The 21,585-nt window shown below is 39.3% G+C and overlaps 1 protein-coding gene across 1 annotated transcript in view; it reads right to left on the reverse strand.

Annotated features, from left to right (window-relative positions):
• Positions 1-856: 856 nt before the first annotated feature.
• LOC149195481 (uncharacterized) overlaps positions 857-21,585 on the reverse strand; it is a 131,498-nt gene continuing 110,769 nt past the window's right edge. Inside the window, exons 6-7 of the mRNA XM_089407931.1 lie at positions 1,011-1,125; positions 857-879 (exon numbers count right to left, since the gene is read on the reverse strand). Of these exons, the coding sequence (XP_089264057.1) occupies positions 857-879; positions 1,011-1,125 (138 nt within the window). The remainder of the gene's footprint in view (positions 880-1,010; positions 1,126-21,585) is intronic.

Here is a 21,585-nt window from a genome sequence, read left to right on the forward strand (position 1 = left end):
GCAAATAACAGATGTTATGAATTGGTGTTTACTACATGAAGCGAGTCATAGTCTTATACGAGGCTATGTAAAACCATTGTACATGAGCGCCTCTATATAGGGAGTGACTAGTTGCTTGAGCTACCTTCCCTTGTCTTTGTTTTTCCAAGCCCCCATATTTGCTTTTTTTCTCTCTTTGACCTGGCTTGTTTAACAAGTTTCATTGATTTATCATGTAATAATGATGATATAATCCCCTTTTAATGATGGGTAAGTATCCCTTTATCGAGGACAAGATGTTCTTTGAGAGTTCCTTTTACTTTGATAAGAGAAATATGTGTGGATACTCTCAGGGATGATTAACTATATAAGAGGGGGTAGAGCTCAAGCTATAATTCGCTTTTGATTATTTTATATCCTTTGCGATTCTTTTGCATTTTGATATTTGAATTATGTTTTTTATTTTCTTACAATTGCATCAACCTTAGGTGTAATCAACCCCTTCTTCTCATAGGATGGGGTATACAGGGAACTAGTACGAGCAACTAACAACCACCAAAGAAAGATGCGATAACAAAATAAGGCGAATTGTGGTAAGTGTCAAGTACGAATAACATGGAACACTAACACCATCAGAGCCTCCTATTTGTGCCCCCTCCTAGAAGGTGAAAGAAAGACCCTAAGGAAAGTCACACTAGACTAGGGGCAAATGATAACCACAAAGGTGAAATACAGGAACAACTACACAGCCAACAATGGTCTATAATTCAATTTCAACCTGTGATCCATACTAGAATGCCTTAAAAAAGATACAACTTTTTTCCATCTTCCTTTCAATGTGCTCCCATGCAAACCAACAACTTAAGCTACACAAAGCTCAAACGAAATCAAAGATTAAACCTAATAAATACACATCAATATAAAAATGTAACACAATATCTTGTTCGTAACTGAGTCAAAGTTACACAGAAATAACAGGATCTCAATTTATAGTAAATCAAGCATGCTGCCACATTGGCAATAAATTCTACCTGCATGAAGATCTTGTAATGTGCTAAGCCACTGCTCCTCCCAAAGAACAGTAATATTGCCAAGTTCCAAGATGATTAATTGCACATCCTGAACTAGTTTTGGATGAACTTTGACCTGCATATATATACCATGATTAATGATCAAGTCTTCAACAAATAAATAGCACGACTTGTGAAAGTCTTTGGGTGGCACCAAATATTAAGGTCATGAACAGCAGCACCCAAGAGCATTGTATATCTTACAAAATAAGGTGATAAATGAAGATAGCTATAAACAGTCCATACATGTCTTAGCTCATTGGTACAAAATTGCACTAAAACCTGCTGTGGATGAATAGAGATGTGTCAGGGATAAGATCAGGGCTGCAAAATCCTGTTAGGATGAGGCATGATGTGCAATAAACTTAAGCTTCATTACAAAGAACAGTATGTGAAAGCCAACCAAATCAGGGTTACATGAAAGACTTATACTTAATCCTTTTATTGTATTTTGCAATTATCATGCATCACTAACAAACTATTATTCCAAAAAAGAAAATGGAAAGACTGTTTCAGGAAGAAGTCACCATCTAAGAGAGAATATTCAGAGAAACTCAATTATGGCAGAGCTCTAAGCTGTGATTCATGACTTCAGTATAATATTGTTTCCAAATGAAAAATCTATGCTTCAACGAAGCAACATTAGACTTGCACACCCAAACTCAATATAGACCACAGAAATAAGACTAATGTGTTGTTTTCTTTTGATCAATATAAAATGCTTTTTTATTTTCCTGGTCAAATTTTGCACATGTATGAATTGGCTCAAGAAGACTTTCAAGCAACAAAAAAGCATCTATGGTTTATGGTACGTCAATTCTCATACACCTTTTACCCATAGAATGTACTATTTTCAACTCCTGCTTCAGAAAATGGAATAGAATTACTAACATTCCAAGACCCCATAGGTAGTCAATCCAAATCCAAAAAAAACAGTGACATGGAGAAAACATGACTATTCCTGTCAATGCTTCATTGTATTAGCTCAAATGCCCAGGGGCCTTTTTACAAGATAAAAGGACCAAAAGCCTATATGAAACAACTTAGAAACCACAGGAGCATTATAGAACCCATTCCTTTCCAGAAACTCTAAGTTGTCAAAGTAACATCTGAATTGATTTGCTCCTTAACTTATATGGATGTGTCTTTTCCTGAAGTCATTCTAAGCATGAAAATCTTGATTCTCTCTAATTCCGTCTTTCCTGGAAAATAAAGTTAACTCCCACAGTAATGACCCTCTTAGTACAACTGCTTCATTCAATCTTAATGTAAAATTCTGCACTCTTGCCATTGACATGTTTTATACTCCCAAGCTAAATCCGAAGCTTCTCAGTTCTAACACCAGGCTCATGCACTGCAAACATTGTAATATGGTAACTTATTGGAAACTCTTCATAAACTTCTGGAAAACACTTCCTAGCAGTTTCATAAATGGAAACATGTCTGCCAATTGGGTTTAGCTGAGGTGCCTAGGAGAAATGTCGTTACCCTCCCCATTAACTCAAAATCTAGCAGGCCTTGTGAGAGGCCTCAAAATGTTGAAGCTTGTGGTAGCTTCAGAAGGTCTTCTGCATAGGCTTGGTGTCTTAGGATATGGAAGATGATTTATTGTCTCTTTAGCCGCTTGCTTGGTGGAGTAAATGATTTATGTTTTCTTTCCTAACTCAAACTTAGGAAAGGTACAATATTTAAATAAATTTAATTATCGTGGACTAAGTTGCACAAAACGGGGAAACGGGTATGAGTTTCCGAAACGGGCACGGATATGAAACGTGGTCCCCCCAAATTTTGGAAATAGGGAAACGCAATTTATATATATATATATATATATATCAGGACATTTAAGAAATATGTGCAATCATAAAGCATATATGATACATTCTAATTTATTACATTAAGATTAAATTGTCAATTGTCAATGCATAAACTATAAGTCTCTAAATTTACATCACATTTACTCATGAATGATCACATAATGAAAATAGAAATATCCAAAATCAGCCACGACAAATTTCTAATTTCTCGTCTCGTGCTTGATTGGGAGTCTCCTCCTACATAGTCGAACGACCTTGGTGCTCTTGATTAAATACAAGTTTCATACCCTAGTACCCTACATGCTCTTGACTATTGGGAGTCTCCCATGCATAGAGGGCTTGGTTATCTTGATTAAATACAAGTTCCATACCCTAGTACATGACAAAATCCAATGGAAACATTGCAATCCCCCCAATCCTGAAATCTTGAAAAACAGATAACTCTGCTGGATTTTGAGTGAGATCTAAAATTCTAGTTTCTCCATATGAAATCCAATGAGGGCGAAACCACTCTCAAACATCATGAGTCATTTCATGGTAATGTTAAAAATTTAAGTAAAAGTGATATTCTCCTTTATTTTTCATTTTCATCCTTTTACTTTAAGAATTTAACATTAGCATGAACTGCACATCAACACCAAGGCCATAGGCTTGAACATTCGGCTGCCCCACTCAAAAAAATCCTTTTTTTTAATAGCTTGAGAGAAATCTAGAAGCATCTAGAGGATATTTGAGTCGCCCAATAAAAAATTAAAAGCGAAAAATTAAAAAAAAATACAAGAAAAAGTTAAGTTACAAGAGGAATCTCCAACATACGACCCGGAAACTCGTTTCCGACCGTACTGGCCACATCTCCTCCTCAAGAAACATGCCAGTACAGCCAAAAACAAGTTTCCGGGCCGTACCGTACGGGTTTCCCCGTTCCATTTCATTTCCGTACGGAAACGAACCCTAGACCCACATTTCCTGAAACTTAAATTGTGGACTATTAATTCATTTTCTAAGGATAAATAATTCAATTATTTAAGTGACTTAGAAATAATCGCAACCATTGATCTCCAAGATCTTCTAGAAGGGAGATTAGGATTACCAATTTGGTCTTAATGAAGATTATAAAAAAACCTAGCGAAGAGATGAAGACAACAAGAACACAAAAGAGAGGCAACTAAAGGATTTTTGGGAAAATAATTTTCTCAAGAAAGAGAGAACGAATTCTCTAGAGCATGAGGCTCAGTTCGACTAAGGAGAAGGACGAAAAATATAGGGATAATTTTGGAGTACTTTCAGGAGGCTGATTTACTGGGAATTGGAGAGGCCAAATTGTTGAAGTAAGAAGGAAGTGTAGTTGCTGGGAAGGTCGATTTGTCAAGGTCGAGTTGTGAGTGCACAACGGACGAGCGAGAGCTAGGCGCAGAGGTCGATTTTCTAGTGAGAGGTGGGTCGATTTTTTTTCACGTTGAATTTGAGGTTGATTTCCAACTGATCGTTTTTCCTTGAGTTGACTTATTCCACTAGGCCCAAGTTGCACGTTCCAATCACTGTATTTTTCTTTGTAAATTTTGTGGGTTGAAACCCTAATATTTAAAATTAATAAATGACTGAGAATTGTTGTGGGTAAATTATTTCTATTGTAATGTGTGATTGATCTCTTTGATTTATTTACGCTGCATATATTTCTAGATGTTAAAATATCAGTGATTTTGTTTTTAAGTAATTCAGGATTTATTTTGTTAATTAAAAAAATTGTTGGGAATAAATCATTGTTGTAAGAAAATAAACCTGGGTTGGTATTAGGAGATTTAAAAGACAAAGCAAGATCCATACCAAGATGCAATAATGAAATGGTTGCCACTGTCACCTTAGCAATCCACCTCCTGCTCTTTAGTAGCATTTTACCACACATGAGGCTTCCCATTTTATCACCTAAAGGATGTTCTAAGTCAATTGGCTCAAGGTGATATATGTGAATGGCTAAGAAAGGCACTTCTTCTGTGGATTAGGACACGATCCCCTACGTAAAAGGAACAGTGTAACACAAGTTGGGCGTAGAAAGAGTGCTTGATACCTAGGGTTTCAAGATATAGTTCAACAAAGGTGCATATAGGCAACCAAACACAATGAAAAGGTTTACTTGAAGATATAATAGAAAATAAAAGATGTAAAACCTTCAAACAAACCCTACGTTGAATCCTTGTGTAGGATTAGGGTTTATTATGGCAATAATTACCTAGGGTTGATGACATACGCCCTAATGAGGCAATTTTCACCATAAAATAAGCTAGATTTTGAGTGTGTGATGTTAATCAAGGTGAAAACAAGCCAAATTAGCTCCAATGTTGTGATTCCTCAAACCTTAGTCGAATTAGAACCTTACCCTTGTTGAAGAATCTAGGGCAGTTAGCATTAATAGATTCTTCTATACTTGATAACAATTAGTGAAATGCTTTTACTATTTATCTTATCTTGATCTTCTTCTTATTACGAGTGTGTGTGTTTACTTCATCAAACTGCTACCAAAACAAAGAGACAAGAACACAAGAAGCTGGCATTTTGCTGTTGATTTCTGGTAGCATCGGATGTGCTCTAGCCACGAAATTTGGTGGAGAGGTTAGGGCACATGAGATCTCCAATACCCAGAAAGGGTTTGGGCAGATTCTAAACAGTTTAGGAGATATTAAAATAATTAATATTTTTAATGGAGTCCCTAAGTCTAAACTTAGGGAAATTAGAATATTAATGTGGATTAATATAAAACTGTGTTAAAATGGTCCAAAAGACATGGATCAAGCCAAATCTAATCTTAGCTTTCGATTAGAGACTTAATCTCGGCCGTTGATATGTCAATGAGAAAAGTATAAGAGGAGGCTTGCGGGTCACATGGAGGATACACCAGATGATCAGTCATTCTATTCTCTAGAGCGGGGTTTGCTAAGAGAGATAGAATCAGTGATCGGAGTTGCAGCTAAGAGGTAGTGAGTACAGAGAGACAAAGAGGCAGAGATAGCGTCGAGAGATCATCGCAGGAGCAGAGAGAGTGACGCAGTAGCAGCCAGGGCTCACGCAGAGGCAGCCAGGGGTTGCACAATGCTTCAGAGAGGCCAGCGTAGCTTACGTAGAGGGCCAAAAGGCAAACGCAAGTCCTCCTGAGGCTAGCACAGGCCTATTCAGGCTGACACAGGGCCAGTGCTAGGCAGAGAGAGGCTGACGCAATCCAGAAAGGCTGACACTGGGGTTTTTGGGGCAGATTGGAGCTGAGGAGCTGTCAGAGGGTTTATCCGGGGTTTCAGCCGGGACATCTGTCTCACACTGAGAGGTACTACTACCAAGGGCATTCTTTGTTGGGTAAGCCGGATTTGGCACCCAAATTGTACTCTGAAACTGTTTAATAAGAAAACCTTCAAATAGCTAACCCAGTTTTCCCGCATTGGTTTTTTCAGGGGACATTGGTTCAAAAATAACGATGTCATTTTGTGTGTTTGTATCTGTTTCCTTCAATTGATGATCTGTAATACGTTGAGCATGCACTAGTGTTTATTTTCAGTATTTACATTGTAAATAACTTGTTAAGTAACGGAACAAGTAGGCATGAATAAATCAGTGAAGTGCATGGAGGGTTTCTAACTGGTAGACTTAGAAACTTCAACATCTGCTAGGGCCAAAACCTCTCCCCTTTGGAGAGGAAAACCTGCACATAATTCTTCTTATAGTGATTCTATTTGACGAGCACCAAAAACATTATACTTGACCCTCTATGCCACTCCAAGGCCAAGACACCAATCCTCTTCCTTTGGTACTACTGATATCATCATCATTGTTGCACCATCACCGAGGTCTTCATCAACGAGATCTTCATAATGTGATATGTATAGGAGAGTTGCATGTAGATCCACTAATATCATGACAGTCTCATCATAATTGTACCTTCACTGAGATCATAGCCTTCGTGACTGTCTCCATCAAGAACAAGATCATGATTGTGACAGGATCATGATTGCACCTTAATGTATGTCAAGATGAGTGAATCACTGTGAGATCTTTCTATCATACTATGTCGAGACTGTGTATACTACTATGGGATCCCTTAGATCATTGTCATCACTAGTTATGCCGAGATTTTGTGACTGTGTTTTCTTCCTATACTGAGGCCTTCATGATATTGTCTAGCATGTTGAGACAGATTCTTATCATTCTACTTACGCAGACATTGTAACCATTTTAGCGGCACCCATCCGAGATTACTATGAAGTTGTCCATCCGAAGTTTGATCCTTACTGTTATACGAAGAAACTCAGTCTTGTACCCATCCGAGATCACAGAAGAATGTGAGTTCCTGCACCTCCGAAGTTGCAGAGATATTCGAAATTATCTGACTGTAATTTTGAACTTTACACGCCTATTTATAGTGGTTTGACCCTGTATTTGAGCCGACATGACCAAGTGAACTGTTGTGTCATTTATATGAGCCGACATGTCATCTTTTAGTTGTTTAATTCATTTTTGCAGGCTGACATGATGTTCTCTTCATCGTTTTGCTTGTAGTCTTCTTTGTTGAAGAATGGTGCTTGTCTTGGAGGGCTTCTTGACACTAGGTTGACCCATGTACATTACATAAATGCTCATAAAGAGCTCTTTAACATAATCTTGACTCTTTGACTTTCCTAGACCTATGGAATGAGCAAGAAACTCATTCATATAATTTTATAAAAATAATAATTTTTTTCTTGACAAGTACAATGATCAAAATTACATTGACAAATACCGAACCTAGTTACACTTTTCTTCAGCACTCCCTCTTAAATAGGGAGGTATTTACAATGGTACTTGGTTATTCTCAATCTGAAGAATTTCTCATATGAAGAATCAGATTGGCAATCCCATCTGTATAGCATCATATCAATCAGCATTGTCATAGTGCAAGAACTTGACTAAAAGCTTCATCTCTCCACGAGATCATGAGCTACAATGTTGGCTAGACCAATGATTTATAGGCACCTTCATCATTGTCTCTCAAGGTACATACCCACCTAGGTGTTCACTGAGTATGACCTCAAAGAATATCGATCCTCTTGCCTACCCTTATCTTGGATGCCCTACACATCCCCAAAGAGTATCGGATGCCAAATGATTACCCAATTCTCCCATTCTTTCTTCACAAGTGAAGACAAGAATGGTGTGTTTATCATGTGTCTACATTTCCATTCATGGCTTTCATCTAGACTTACGGATGTTAGTCCTGGTCTAGTGCATGACACATGACACGGAAAAACACAATTGTCACTCCTTTGTAATCAGGGGTGATCTTAATTCAAACTCCCTCTTGATCAGGGACCTGTCAAAGCTCCCTCTTGATCAGGGACTTGTCAAAGCTCCCTCTTAGCTAGGGACTCTTCTATATATCAACAACTTTTTCTTTGTGGGTCCATCAGCTACTTGATCAACTTCTCTCCTTGATGTCATGAAATTTAGTTGAGTTTCTTCCTTGTAGAGAAACAACCATCGACCAATTTCCTTCTTATTTTGTCATGTCATTTCTTTCTTCATGGACATTGGCCTTCTTGGTACATATCTCGAACCTTCTTCATATGGCTACTTCTTCCTCATCATGTTTCTTTTAGGAATTTCCATCCACCACATGAATGCTAGTTGTACTTGTACTTATAACTTTCGTGCCAATAGCCCTGCATGAACTCATCCAAATATAATTCAAGAAATCAAAACATAACATTAAATGAAATTGTACCTTTCGATATGGCTCTTCATCATGACATCTTCCTGTAGGTATCAGCGTCCTGCATACATGTTGACACATCTACCAAAGATATCCATTGTCAAGGGACTTCATCTTTTTCAGACTTTCATCAACGTCTTCGTATCTTTCCAGGAGATTTCCTAGTCAAATCTTCTTGGTCTTTTGGATGTTGATCGCCTTCATCATGGTTGCATATCTCACGATCTCTTCCTTCCTCACACATTCCATTTCCAGGAGCTTTCAATCAGAGTTTCTTAATCAACTACCTCATACTTCATATGAGGACATATTATGTTGATTTCATCTAGTGTGACTTATGCCTTCCTGCATTCTTTCAGAGGAGAAGATCATTTTTCTCTTGATCATGCTTCTCAAGATAGAAGTAATGATCCATGTTACCTGCAACCATATGACATGACATTATAATATTAAATACAAGCATACATACCTCATTTTACCTTTAGGTCATCTAGGCTTCTTCCAGCAGCTTCCTTGTTTGAAAAGATCTTCAATCCCTTGATCTGCTTCATGTCATCACACCATCATCCCATGAATTCCATAAGTTGGAGTTCCTGATGAAACACTTGCTTCCTCTCTAGATTAGTGAACCCTCTGATGAGGATTCCATCAGAGAACCTTGAGGATCTTGCATATCCCCATCTGGCAAATGTTTCCTTTTTGCCTTGATGTATGATGAGCCTTGTCCTAGATGACATCTGTCTTTCCTTCAATGTTCAATGAGATTCGCAAGAGCTATATCTTTCGTGTTTCACTGCCATGGATTTTGTCCATTTTGTCCTTCATGATTCCCATGGTGACGTCACGAGCTCTTGCTTCTAATGCTCCATGATGCCATGATGCATCTTATTATCATAATCACAAGATCTAGGAGCTTATGATAGGACCTTTTTGTGAGGGATGTTATCTTACTCATAGGAGAGATTTGTTATTCCCTCTTTCCTTCGCCCTTTTCTTCAGCTTCCTCCATCTTTCAGTGATATGAGCTTCCAAAATCTTTCTATAGCATTGAATCTTAACTATACTTATTTTGTCTTGCTTGAGGACAAACCTTGCCTTCCTTTTCTGCACATGGTTGAGTTCTTTCAAACTTCAACATTTTTGCCATCAACTTGTCCTTCTCTATCTTGCATAGAGACTACAAGTTGTTGAATGACGTAACCTTCTTGTTCATGGATATTTGTTACCTTGCCAGTGCATCAATGATGACTGCCTTCATTCCTAGATCTTATATATAAGATCTTGTGAAGATATCCTACATCCTCTAATGCCTTTTTACTTTCATGTAGATCAGATTTCATTTGACCTTCTTTATTGCACCTCAAGTTAATGAGTTTATCATCTACATCATCTTTCATAAACATCCCTTTTCATAAATTCAAAGGAGACCTTTCGATGACTTTAGCTACTTAGTGGACTATGTCTATTCTCCTTCTTCATGCAAGGAATATTGATAACCCATCCAATTCATAGATGTCCTTGCAATCATGAAGTCATTTAACCAAACTTGAATATAGAATGAAAAGATACTTACTTGTCATGTGAAGATGAAATCTTCACCTTGATGCTTTCTTGAATGATCTCCTTCAATGAGATTCTTGCTTGAGCTGCCTAGTACAATAGAGTTCGAAAACCTTTCTTGAGACTTCCTTGCATTGTTCAGCACCAAGCACTACTCAGCTACTGCCTTTTATGATATGTTGAGATTATTTGATTCCTTGACTGTGAGGGTATGGAATCAAAATCAAGAATTTTCAGACCACTATCACGATGTCCACCTGAGATGAGGCATTGTGTTCTCCTTCTAAAGTGAAATTGTTGTAATGTATGTTGTGACTATATATCTTTGTAACCTTGTTGCAATGCTCCTTGCTGGAGTAGAACCCTACTTGAGTTGACTTAGCATGAGCAAAGATCTTTGTGGCCTTCGAGCATTGTTCAATACCAATCATCGAAACTACTTAAGTCATTAAGATTGTTGTGGTATGACATGGTTTGTAATGACATCCAAATTTTGAGCCTAGCACTGAGACTGTGAAAGATTATGTTTTCCTTTTGTTGTAGTGTAGATTAGGATTGCTTCTCGGACTTTCGACCTTCTCCAAGATGATAACCTTTGACTTTGAGTTATCTTGCTTTGTAGTCATATTGATAAGGTTCTTGGTGACCTTTTTGATGATGACTGTGGAGAAAAGGTTCTTTACTGAGGTAGACTGCTTGTTGTAGACTTGATCCTTTATTCTTGACAAAACCCTTAAAGGATCCTTGTATGTCTCTTTTGTTGCCCTTCCTTTGACTTTTGCACCATAGCTCTGATACCATGTTGAAGAATATAGGGGAGTTAGCATTAGATAGATTCTTCTATACTTGATAACAATTTGTGAAATGCTTTTACTATTTATCTTATCTTGATCTTCTTCTTATTATGAGTGTGTGTGTTTACTTCATCAAACTGCTACCAAAACAAAGAGACAAGAACACAAGAAGTTGGCATTCTGCCAGGGCCAAAATCTCTCCCTCTTGGAGAGGAAAACCCACACATAATTCATCTTATAGTGATTCTAATTGACGAACACCAAGATCATTACACTTGACCCTCTATGCCACTCCAAGACCAAGACACCAATCCTCTTCCTTTGTTACTACTAAGATCATCATCATTGTTGCACCATCACCGAGGTCTTCATCAACGGGATCTTCATAATGTGATATGTATAGGAGAGTTGCATGTAGATCCACCGATATCGTGACAGTGTCATCATAATTGTACCTTCACTGAGATCATAGCCTTTGTGACTATGTCTCCATCAAGAACGAGATCATGACTATGATAGGATTATGACTGCACCTTAATGTATGTCGAGATGAGTGAATCACTGTGAGATTCTTCTATCATACTTATGCCGAGAATGTGTATATTATTGTGGGATCCCATAGATCCTTGTCATCACTAGTCATGCTGAGATTTTGTGACTGCGTTTTCTTCCTATACCGAGGCCTTCATGATATTGTTTAGCATGCTGAGACAGACTCTTATCATTCTATTTATGCCGAGACAGTAACCATTTTGGTGGCACCCATCCGAGATTACTGTGAGGTTGTCCATTCGAAGTCTGATCCTTATTGTTATACGAAGAAACACAGTCCTGTACCCATCTGAGATCACAGAGGAATGCAAGTTCCTGCACCTTCGAAGTTGCAGAGATATCCGAAATTATCTTACTATAATTCTAAACTTTACACGCTTATTTATAGTGGTTTGACCCTGTATTTGAGCTAACATGACCAAGTGAATTGTTGTGTCATTTATATGAGCCGACATGTCATCTTTTACTTGTTTAATTCATTTTTGTAGGCCAACATGATGTTCTTTTCATCGTTTTGCTTGTAGTCTTCTTTGTTGAATACCGGTGCTTGTCATGGAGGGCTTCTTGACACTAGGTTGACCCATGTACATTACATAAATGCTCATAAAGAGCTCTTTAACATAATCTTGACTCTTTGACTTTCCTAGACCTATCGAATGAGCAAGAAACTCATTCATATAATGTTATAAAAATAATATTTGTTTCTCTTGACAAGTACAAAGAACAAAATTACATTGACAAATACCAAACCTAGTTACACTTTTCTTCGACAACCCTAGCCCTAACAACTTGCTTAAAGGCCCGAAAAAGCTAGAAAGGAGAAAGAGGTAAAATTTTAATGAATTTTGACCATCACAAGGACCCCAATGCCTTCCCCTACTTGGGTAATGAAGTCTTAGGGGCTAAACTTTACATATATCAAATTCATGCATGGAGTAAAGCGGAAAACCCTTGCTTTCACTTGAAAACCCTAGCTATCTTTTTAAGTGGAGAAATCAACAAAAAGAATAGCTCTCTAGGAGGTCTTCTAGAGATTTCAAGGAAAATAGATTTAACATGCAATAATTCACCAAGACTTTTCAATAAAAATTTGCATTTAGACAAGAAATAATAAAAAACCCTAGCAATATTTCATTACATGTAAAACCATAAAAGATATGCAATAATACTCACAAATTTTCCAAGAAAATGCCTTCTTTCAATCCCAAAAAGATGTCTCCAATACACAAACTAGTCTCCAATAGCAATAGCTCCACAAAAGATCACATCTCCATGAGCAGCGAAATACAAAGGCTAAGTTGAGCTCTCTCTCCTGGACTTGAACCAGAGACCTCGCCCGTGAAGTAAATCCTCGCACCTGCGATACTATCCAATCAACTAATTGGAAGAGAATCAATAGATTCTTTTTCAAGAGCGATTCATCCTTCCCGAACGCAGCATACAACTTCCTCTCCGTTGTACTGCGCTCTCCAAGTGTGCTTGTTACCCTTTTCTTTTTATTTCCTCACCAAGCCAACGACGAGCAAATGGAAATCACTTTTGATCAGAAAAGGAGGCGTTGAAAGACCCTCCAGGCCCAAAATCCACAAAGATGATGATGAACAAATGAATGGAGCGATCCTTCTATTACAAAAGGTCTATGACTTCCATTAAAGAAGTTTACTTTTAAGTAGACACAAAGTAAATGGGTTACAAGCCAACCCAATAGCTCAACAACACGAACTATGCCAAAGAAATTCCACATAAATGAGCCATAAGGCCTCTCTAAGCATGATGTCATGCCCTTTTAAGACTAAAAATGCTTCAAAAGTGCTATGCTAGGGCTAGGATCCACAAATCAAGCCTCAAAACATCTCCACGTGTCCAAAAGCCAACTCTAGGTGCCCCGCGTCATCTCCATGGCTGTTATCCAGACAAAGTAATGTAATCTCTCTCAAGCGTTGGGGCTCCATGAGGCAATACAAGGCCTCCCTAATCATCCTAGGAATGATCAACATCATTTGGGCTCTGGATCAAGGCATTCCCATCAAGTAGTGTCAAGGCTAGCCTAGGGTCCTAGGGACATGCTAGGTCCTATTACCCATCAAAAAGGGTAACCCATAAGGAAAAAATATTCTCCTACATTTGATAGCCAGCCAATAGCCCCTGACAGCCACCATTTCACGATGTTATGCCATGTGCCTTTGCCATTTGCATCAGCCACATGCTTCTCACTATCCAACATTACCACTTGAATAAAGGTGGGATGTTATTCAAAAGGTACTTTGATCATTTTGCAATCGGGTGCTTATGCTTGTTTGTTTTGGGTATTTATTATGGATAAAGGGGTGATCTAGAAGATTGATCGATCTTGACTATAAATCGATTCTCTCACCTTACCAGTGGGGTTAATCTTTAGCCCTAGTCCAGCAGAACCTCTCTTGAGGCCTTCGCGTTATAGGAGGGACACTACTTGGAAAGCCATGATTGAGATATTATGTTCATTATCCCTTATACCATACATAGCACCTTCCACGCCACATTACAAGCCCCATACAGCACATCCATTCTTCAAGTTTAGGTTGTCATTCGTACTTTGGGATTTGGCACCCACATGTCCACATTCCTTGAGTAGGGTCGGAAAACTACTATCGTGGAGGTTGATGCAGCTAAAAGAATGAAAAAGCATATCATGGCCACAATAAAGAAAAAGAAGAAAATCAAAATGCAAAAGATTGTTAGGACATAAGATTAGCATGTGGGCAAAACCCTAGAATGAGCTCTATCCTCATCATTAGCCATCATCAATTCCTAAGCACATGATGCTCCCTCACATCAAAAGGAACCCCTGCATGTCCCAACCCTAATGAGCGATAAACCATCTCATCTTGAGGGGTAATATAAAATGCTACATCATAAAGAGCAAGCTCTAACCCTTGAGCTATATGTGATAATACAAAGCATTATCAACAAGAAGTAAAAGGCGCACAAGAGGGGTGGAAAAAGCTTGTCGAGTAGGGTAACTAATGCCTCCATGATTGCTCCCTCCTTTACATTCATGCACTCAAGATGTGGACTCCGCATCAACTAGTCCCTTTGACCATGCCACTTGGCCATGAAGCCTCTTCCCTTCCATTATCATTATTTACACCACCACTTGTTGATTGAGGAGTGGACCTTTGAACTATCACTTCCCCTTGAGGGCTAGAAACACCTAATAGGGTTGATCAATAACCATTTTTATGAAGGTAGGGAACACCTTTATGGGACTTGGTCTAGTTATATAGTGGAAGGTGATCCTTGTTTTAAGTATTAACATGCCCCTAACCTTCAAGTTTGGTCCACTTAGATGCATATATGATCTTAGATTGTGAGAGATGGTTGCTTTCACTTGAATTCATGATGCTTTTGTCAGGTGGTCCACAGTAGCCCAAGCCATGAGCACACCCACTCCACAGATTGTTGAAGAATGTCACTAGGTTCGGTCTTCATTCTTGTATTTGAGTAGTAACGAAGTGTATTTATCAAAAGAAAGAAAAATAAATTTTTATTATTATTATTATGACTTATTAAAGCATGGGTTTCATGCTTGGGTCATCATGTTTTAGGTCAAAGTCTCCAATCAGGACTTCTATGTTCTGTCTTGATTCATTTGAGTCATTGTCCATTTTATGAGACCCTTCTTGGTCACCTCCACAACAAGTCAGCCCTTACCTGATCAAGTCGGCCTACATAAGGGTAATTAGACCCACAGAAAAGGGTATATACAGTGCAGTTCGATTCATTTGGAGCATCCACTCACAAGTTCGATATACAAGCAGAAGAAGCAGAAAAAGTGTGAAATTCCAAGAGGTAATGTTGCACACTTTTGGATTATCAAATGACTCCAAAACGTCTCAAATTTATAGCCTTTAAAGCCTCCACATAATCATTTAAAGAGACCCATCTTTTGGCACCTTTTTACACCAAACCAACCTAGCTTGGCAACCAAAATTACATAGTCAACTTCAAAAATTCATTTCTCTCTAACGACAACTCAGATTCGGACGATCTTCAGTGACGAACTAATACCAAGCTTGGTACTGCACCCATACTGTTTTGTGATGTCCTTTTGAAAACGAACTCTTTCCTCCATGGCTTCCGGGTATATGGTCCTGGAACCTTTGTCCAACTCATCTTGAAGCATGCCCAGCATTGTCCTAGGTATGGTTGGACCACCAATGTACTTCTGCATATTTTCTACGCTCAGCCGCAAGTCATCGTTGGTGGCCTCTCGCATTAACTGCTCTATGTACCTGTCAACCTCCAGCTGAACTTGGCTCTTCTCAATGACTTGGGTGAGGGAACTGATTAAAGGGATCTTGTGTGTTCTCACCATGACATCTAGACTCTTGAACAACCATGCATAGGAAGCCTTAAATGCTATTGATGAGCAGAGGGAGCTACTCATAGTTCCGGATCAACATCCGGATCCATGCTTTGTCTAGCTCTGGTTGTGGCTTCATTATCTTATGCAAGTAAAGTGGGGCTCCCTTATATCTCATTGTCCATTCCTATACGTGTGCAATAGCAGAATGTATGTCGTTGAGAGTTTGGACAATCTTTATGCACCACTACTGAAAACCATATAGGTGGACAATTGCCTTCGGCACGGTGACAAATTCATCATAAAGTTTCTGCATGATGGTATCTAGAGTCGATACTTCAGCAAGTATCGCTTTCCTCATCTCTAGCATAGCAGATCCTGTGGATTGTTCTGCCTTCTACTTGCCCGCTTGCAAGTCCTTTGCCATTTAATCATTCTCTGCTAACAAGAACTTGACATTTGAGCTCGTGGCTTCTGCATAAGCCTTAGTGGCATCGACCATGGCAGTTGGATGCTTTCTAACATCTGACACTATCACCCTTTCCTTCATAAATGCAGGTGATGCGTGATCATCTAGGAAATGCTTTCTCCATGCCTGTACAATATTTTGCTACAACTCATCAAAGGATATATTGTACACATCCATCATCGGATCATCATCAAGAAGGACAGCCTCTCCTTGCTCGCTCGACATTGGTTCTGATACTGGAGGTGGTGGAGAACACTGGGTGACCTCGGATGCTCTCGGCATGAGGTCGATATCTTGGTCCTGTGGCTCCTGTTCCAACTTTGTGTCCATCTCTTCAACCATTTGCTCAATCTGTTGAGCAAGTTCCCGATCCTACAACTACTCACCCTCTTCTTCATCTACTGGTTGTTCTAACTCTTCAACCTGTATTGGCGAATTTGCTCTATGATCACGCCTTGCCCTTCTTCTTGTTCCTGATACTATTTCTCTTCCCTTTCTCTCCTTCTTAGCTCTTGCTCTTCTTTCAGCTTCTTCCATGTTTCCTGTGTGAAAAATTCTAACATGAAATTCTACTACAGTAACTGATTTATTTCTCCTACTCATTTTCCATGATAAGTTATTTACAAAAACCCTTCAGTAAACATCAAAGTAAATTCTACTGCAGTTGTCACATAATAGCATAGAGAAAAGAACAGTGAAATACAAGCACAAGAATCAATCACATCAACACAGTTATTTTCGGACAATAGTCCCCGGAAAAACCCAATGCGGGAAAATCGGTGTAGCAAATGAGGGTTTATTTATTATTCTTCAACAACAATCTCTTTACAAGGAATGATTTGCAGAACATAGAGAAACCTCTAAGAAAAAACCTGAGATAATTTTCCTCCACCCTTTGGAGAAATTCTGACACCCAAGAGACCCTCCAACCTCCATTGTGTCACCTCTACACCATCCCTGTGTAAGGACTATGTCTCTTGTTGCGCTGCCTCTCTGAGATGCCCCTCTACGTTGTCCCTCTGATGCACTGCATCCCCTCCTCAGTCTCTGACTGATCTTGATACCCTGCTCTTCCTTCACCCTACAACTCTCCCTCTAAAATCGAACTCTTACTTCTTGAGAATCGATTTCCCTCAAGTTATTGAGTATTTGCCTGGTGTGTCTCCAAATGACTCTCAAGTCTTCATTTATACTTTTCCATCAATGGTCGTGATCTAATCTCTAATCAACGACTAAGATTAAATTAGACTTGATCCTCGTCTCTTAGAAGCTTCTCACCCATATTTTCATTACTACCCATTAATATTTTAATTTTCCTATGTTTAGACGTAGGAACCCCATTAAAAATATTAATTATTTTAATAAAATACAAACCAGGTGGAATTTCTCCAAACAATTTCTGGGGCTTGGAGATCTCATGTGTTCTTGCCCATGACACTGCCACTATCACTGCTGCATCTGTATTGCATCTCCCTCTTAAGAACTACACTATTTGCTTCTACTACTGAAATAGATTCTCAATCATCCCCATCTTCTCGCTGAAATAAACAAACTTTGTTCTTCCTAGAGCCTTGGTAAGAATGTCTGCCACCTGTTCTCCTATCGAAGTGTAGAGCAACTGTACTGCACCTCGTTGGACACAATCTCTGATAAAGTGACACTTGACGTCAATGTGCTTCAACTGATCATGAAAAACTAGATTCTCAGAGAGCTTGATGCAACTCTGACTATCACACAAAATGTTAGTCACTCCATCCTTCTCCTGAATAGATTCACCAGTAAATTTCTGAGCCATATGGCTTCACACGATGTTGTGCTAGTTTCCATATATTCAGCTTCAGCTGAGCTTAGACCTACGAACTTATGTTTTCTACTACACCAGGAGGTCATTCCTGATCCAATATTGAAACAGTCCCCAGTGGTACTTTTCCTATCTACTGAACTTCCAGCCCAATCTGCGTCAGTGAACCCACTCATCCTAATATCATGGCTTCAGGGGTACATTAATCCATGCTCGATTGTTCCTCGTATATATCTGAGAACATACTTGGTTGTTGCCCAATGTGCCCTCGTTGGTTCCACCATGAACTGACTGAGGGTGTTGATAACGTAACAAATGTCTGACCTGGTATTGACCAGATACATCAGGGACCCTATAAGTTGCCTATACAAGGTGGGATCTACTTCTTTATCTTCAGACGCATCAATCTTCTTCAAGTTGGTGATCATTGGAGTAGCCATGGGTCTACAGTTCTGCATTCTGAACCTTTTCAAAATTTCTGTAGCATATCTCCCTTGTCCAAGGAAAATTCCACCCTTCTGCTGCCAAACTTCCAACCCCATAATAATGCATCTGTGACCTATCCCAAATCCTTCATGTCAAATTTTGTAACCAAGTTTTCCTCACAATCTTTGATGAGCCTAGATGAACCTGTCAGGAAAAGGTCATCAACATATAACACCAGAATTAGAGGCTCATTCTCTACAATCATATAGTAGAGGTTAGGATCTGTGTCACTCTTGATGAATTCCATCTTCTGCAAGTAAGCATCAATTCGACCGTACCATGCTCTAGGAGCTTGTTTAAGCCCATACAAGGCTTTCTTCAACCTACATACATGAGTTTTCTTCTCATGTGTCTCAAAACCTTCTAGTTGTTCAATGTATACTTCTTGTTCTATCACCCCATTCAAGAACACAGTCTTGACGTCCATCTGGTGAATCTCCCACCCCATATGTGCTGCAAGGGATATCACGGATCTAATAGAAGTATCCCTAGCTACTAGGACAAAGGTTTCTTCGTAGTCTATCCCTTCCTTCTGAGCATACCCCTTAGCCACGAAACTGGTTTTGTATTTTTCCATAATGCCATCTGCGGCATATTTGACTTTGTAGATCCATCTCGAACCTACAATTGATCTGCCCTAAGGCCTAGGTACCACTTCCCAGACATCATTGATCATTATGGAACTATATTCCTCCACCATAGCATCTACCCATACTTGATGTTGAATGGCCTCCTGAAAACTAGAGGGTTTTCCAACCTGAGCCACCAAAGTTTGGTATCTATCTGGTTGTCTATGCTCCCTTTTCTCGTTCCTAAGAGCTCCAATGAAGTCCTCTGCAACTCGTAGAATCTGTCGAAGTTTCGAGCTCGTTCTTCCACTGGTAGTGGGTAGATCTATTTGCTCCTTCCACCCTTTGTGATGCCTCTGGATCTTTGTCTTTTGTAGAAATACTAGAGCTGGTTTTTGCTGGTCGAAATGGCTGGACCAATGGATCATCCTTTGACTGCTCTTCGAAAGGCATTTCTCGAGATTTCCTAAAGTCTCTGTCGTCCATGAACTTTACATCCCATCGTACTACGATCTTTCTATTTCCCGAAAGGTAGATTCTATATGCCTTAGCATTCTCGCTATATCCCACAAGATATCCTTTTTCTGCAGTTTGATCCAACTTCTTCCTCTTTTCTTCGGGTATATGGCAATATACCAAGCTCCCAAATATTTTGAAATGACTCACTTCAGGCTTCTTGCCAGTGAAGACACTCTCCAGAGTAATCTTACCTAATGCCCTGTGAGGAGTCCTGTTTTGAACATATATTGTTGTGTTGCATGCTTCTGCCAATAGAAATTTGGGCATATCCTGATCATACAACATTGCCCTCGCTGCTTCAACAATAGTTCTATTCTTCCTCTCTGCTACTCCATTCTGCTTCGGATTATATGGAGTTGTCCATTCTCTTTTGATGCCTTCCCTTGCGCAAAAATCAGTGAAGTCCTTATCAATGTATTCTCCACCATTGTCTGAGCGCAACACTTTTATCCTCTTCCCTGTCAGATTCTCAACTAGAGCTTTAAACTCTTTGAATCGATAAAAAACCTCATCCTTGGTTTTTAGAAAGTAGATCCAAGTCTTCCTGGAATGGTCATCAATGAAGGTGACGAAGTATTCGGCACCACTAAGAGCTTTTGTGGACATGGGTCCGCAGATATCTGAGTGTATCAATCCCAGAACACTCTTTGCCCTACTCTTACTTCTGGAATAAGCCGCCTTGGCGTACTTGCCCAGTACGCAACCTCTGCATACATCGTCTCATTTGGTACTTAATTCTGGAACTCCTATGACGGTTCCTTTGAGAATTCTTAGAGCCCCATGGTGTAAGTGCCCCATCCTTCTGTGCCATAGTTCATTCAAATATTTTTCACCACTACTGCCTATCAGTGCCATTGGAGATTCTAGTTGTAACTTATACAATCTGTTACTTTTGACTCCAATTTGGGCTTTCTTCTTCCAACTCAGATGCTTGACATACGCTTTCTTCCCAATGAAGTAAACATCATATCCCTTGTTCTATCACTGAGATACGGAGAGTGAGTTCATTCCCAATCGAGGCACATTGGTAGCTCGAAGCCGATCCCCTGCTTCTGTTTGAAAAACTACAGTACCTCTTCCTACGGGGGTACATTTTGACTTATTTCCCATGGTGATTTGGAAGTTCATCTGTTCTTCTTGATAGCTCGAGAAACATTCTCGTATTCCCGTCATGTGCGTAGAAGCCCCACTATCAATATACCAAACCTCAGAGGAAGCAAAACTTGTCAAGCAAGCACCTTATTCTTCCAATCTAGAAGCCAACACAGAACTGTCATGATCCATTATATTCTTTGTGTTTTCTTCTTTCCCGAGAGAACTACGCGAGTCCCTTTGAGTCGCTGCTCTAGCATTACGTTCACGACTCATTGCAAATTCTCTAATCCTGTTGCCTGATCTCAGCTCTGATACCATGTGAACATTTCTAACATGAAATTCTACTACAGTAACTGATTTATTTCTCCTACTTATTTTCCAGAATAAGTTATTTACAAAAACCCTTCACTGAACATCAAAGTAAATTCTACTGCAGTTGTCACATAATAGCATAGAGAAAAGAACAGTGAAATACAAGCACAAGAATAAATCACATCAACACAATTATTTTTGGATAATATTCCCCAGAAAAACCTAATGCGGGAAAACAGGTGCAACAGATGAGGGTTTATTTATTATTCTTCAGCAACAATCTCTTTACAAGGAATGATTTGCAGAACATAGAGAAACCTCTGAGAAAACACCTGAGATAATTTTCCTCCACCCTTCGGAGAAATTATGACACCCAAGAGACCCTCCAGCCTCCACTGCGTCACCTCTGCACCATCCCTGCATGAGGACTGCGTCTCTTGCTGTGCTGCCTCTTTGAGCTGCCCCTCTACGCTGTCCCTCGGATGCACTGCA

This window comes from Pinus tabuliformis, chromosome 2_2 (assembly GCF_031772625.1).
Source record: "Pinus tabuliformis cultivar Carrire ecotype Pingquan chromosome 2_2, CPIR1, whole genome shotgun sequence".
Taxonomy (NCBI): Eukaryota; Viridiplantae; Streptophyta; class Pinopsida; order Pinales; family Pinaceae; genus Pinus; species Pinus tabuliformis.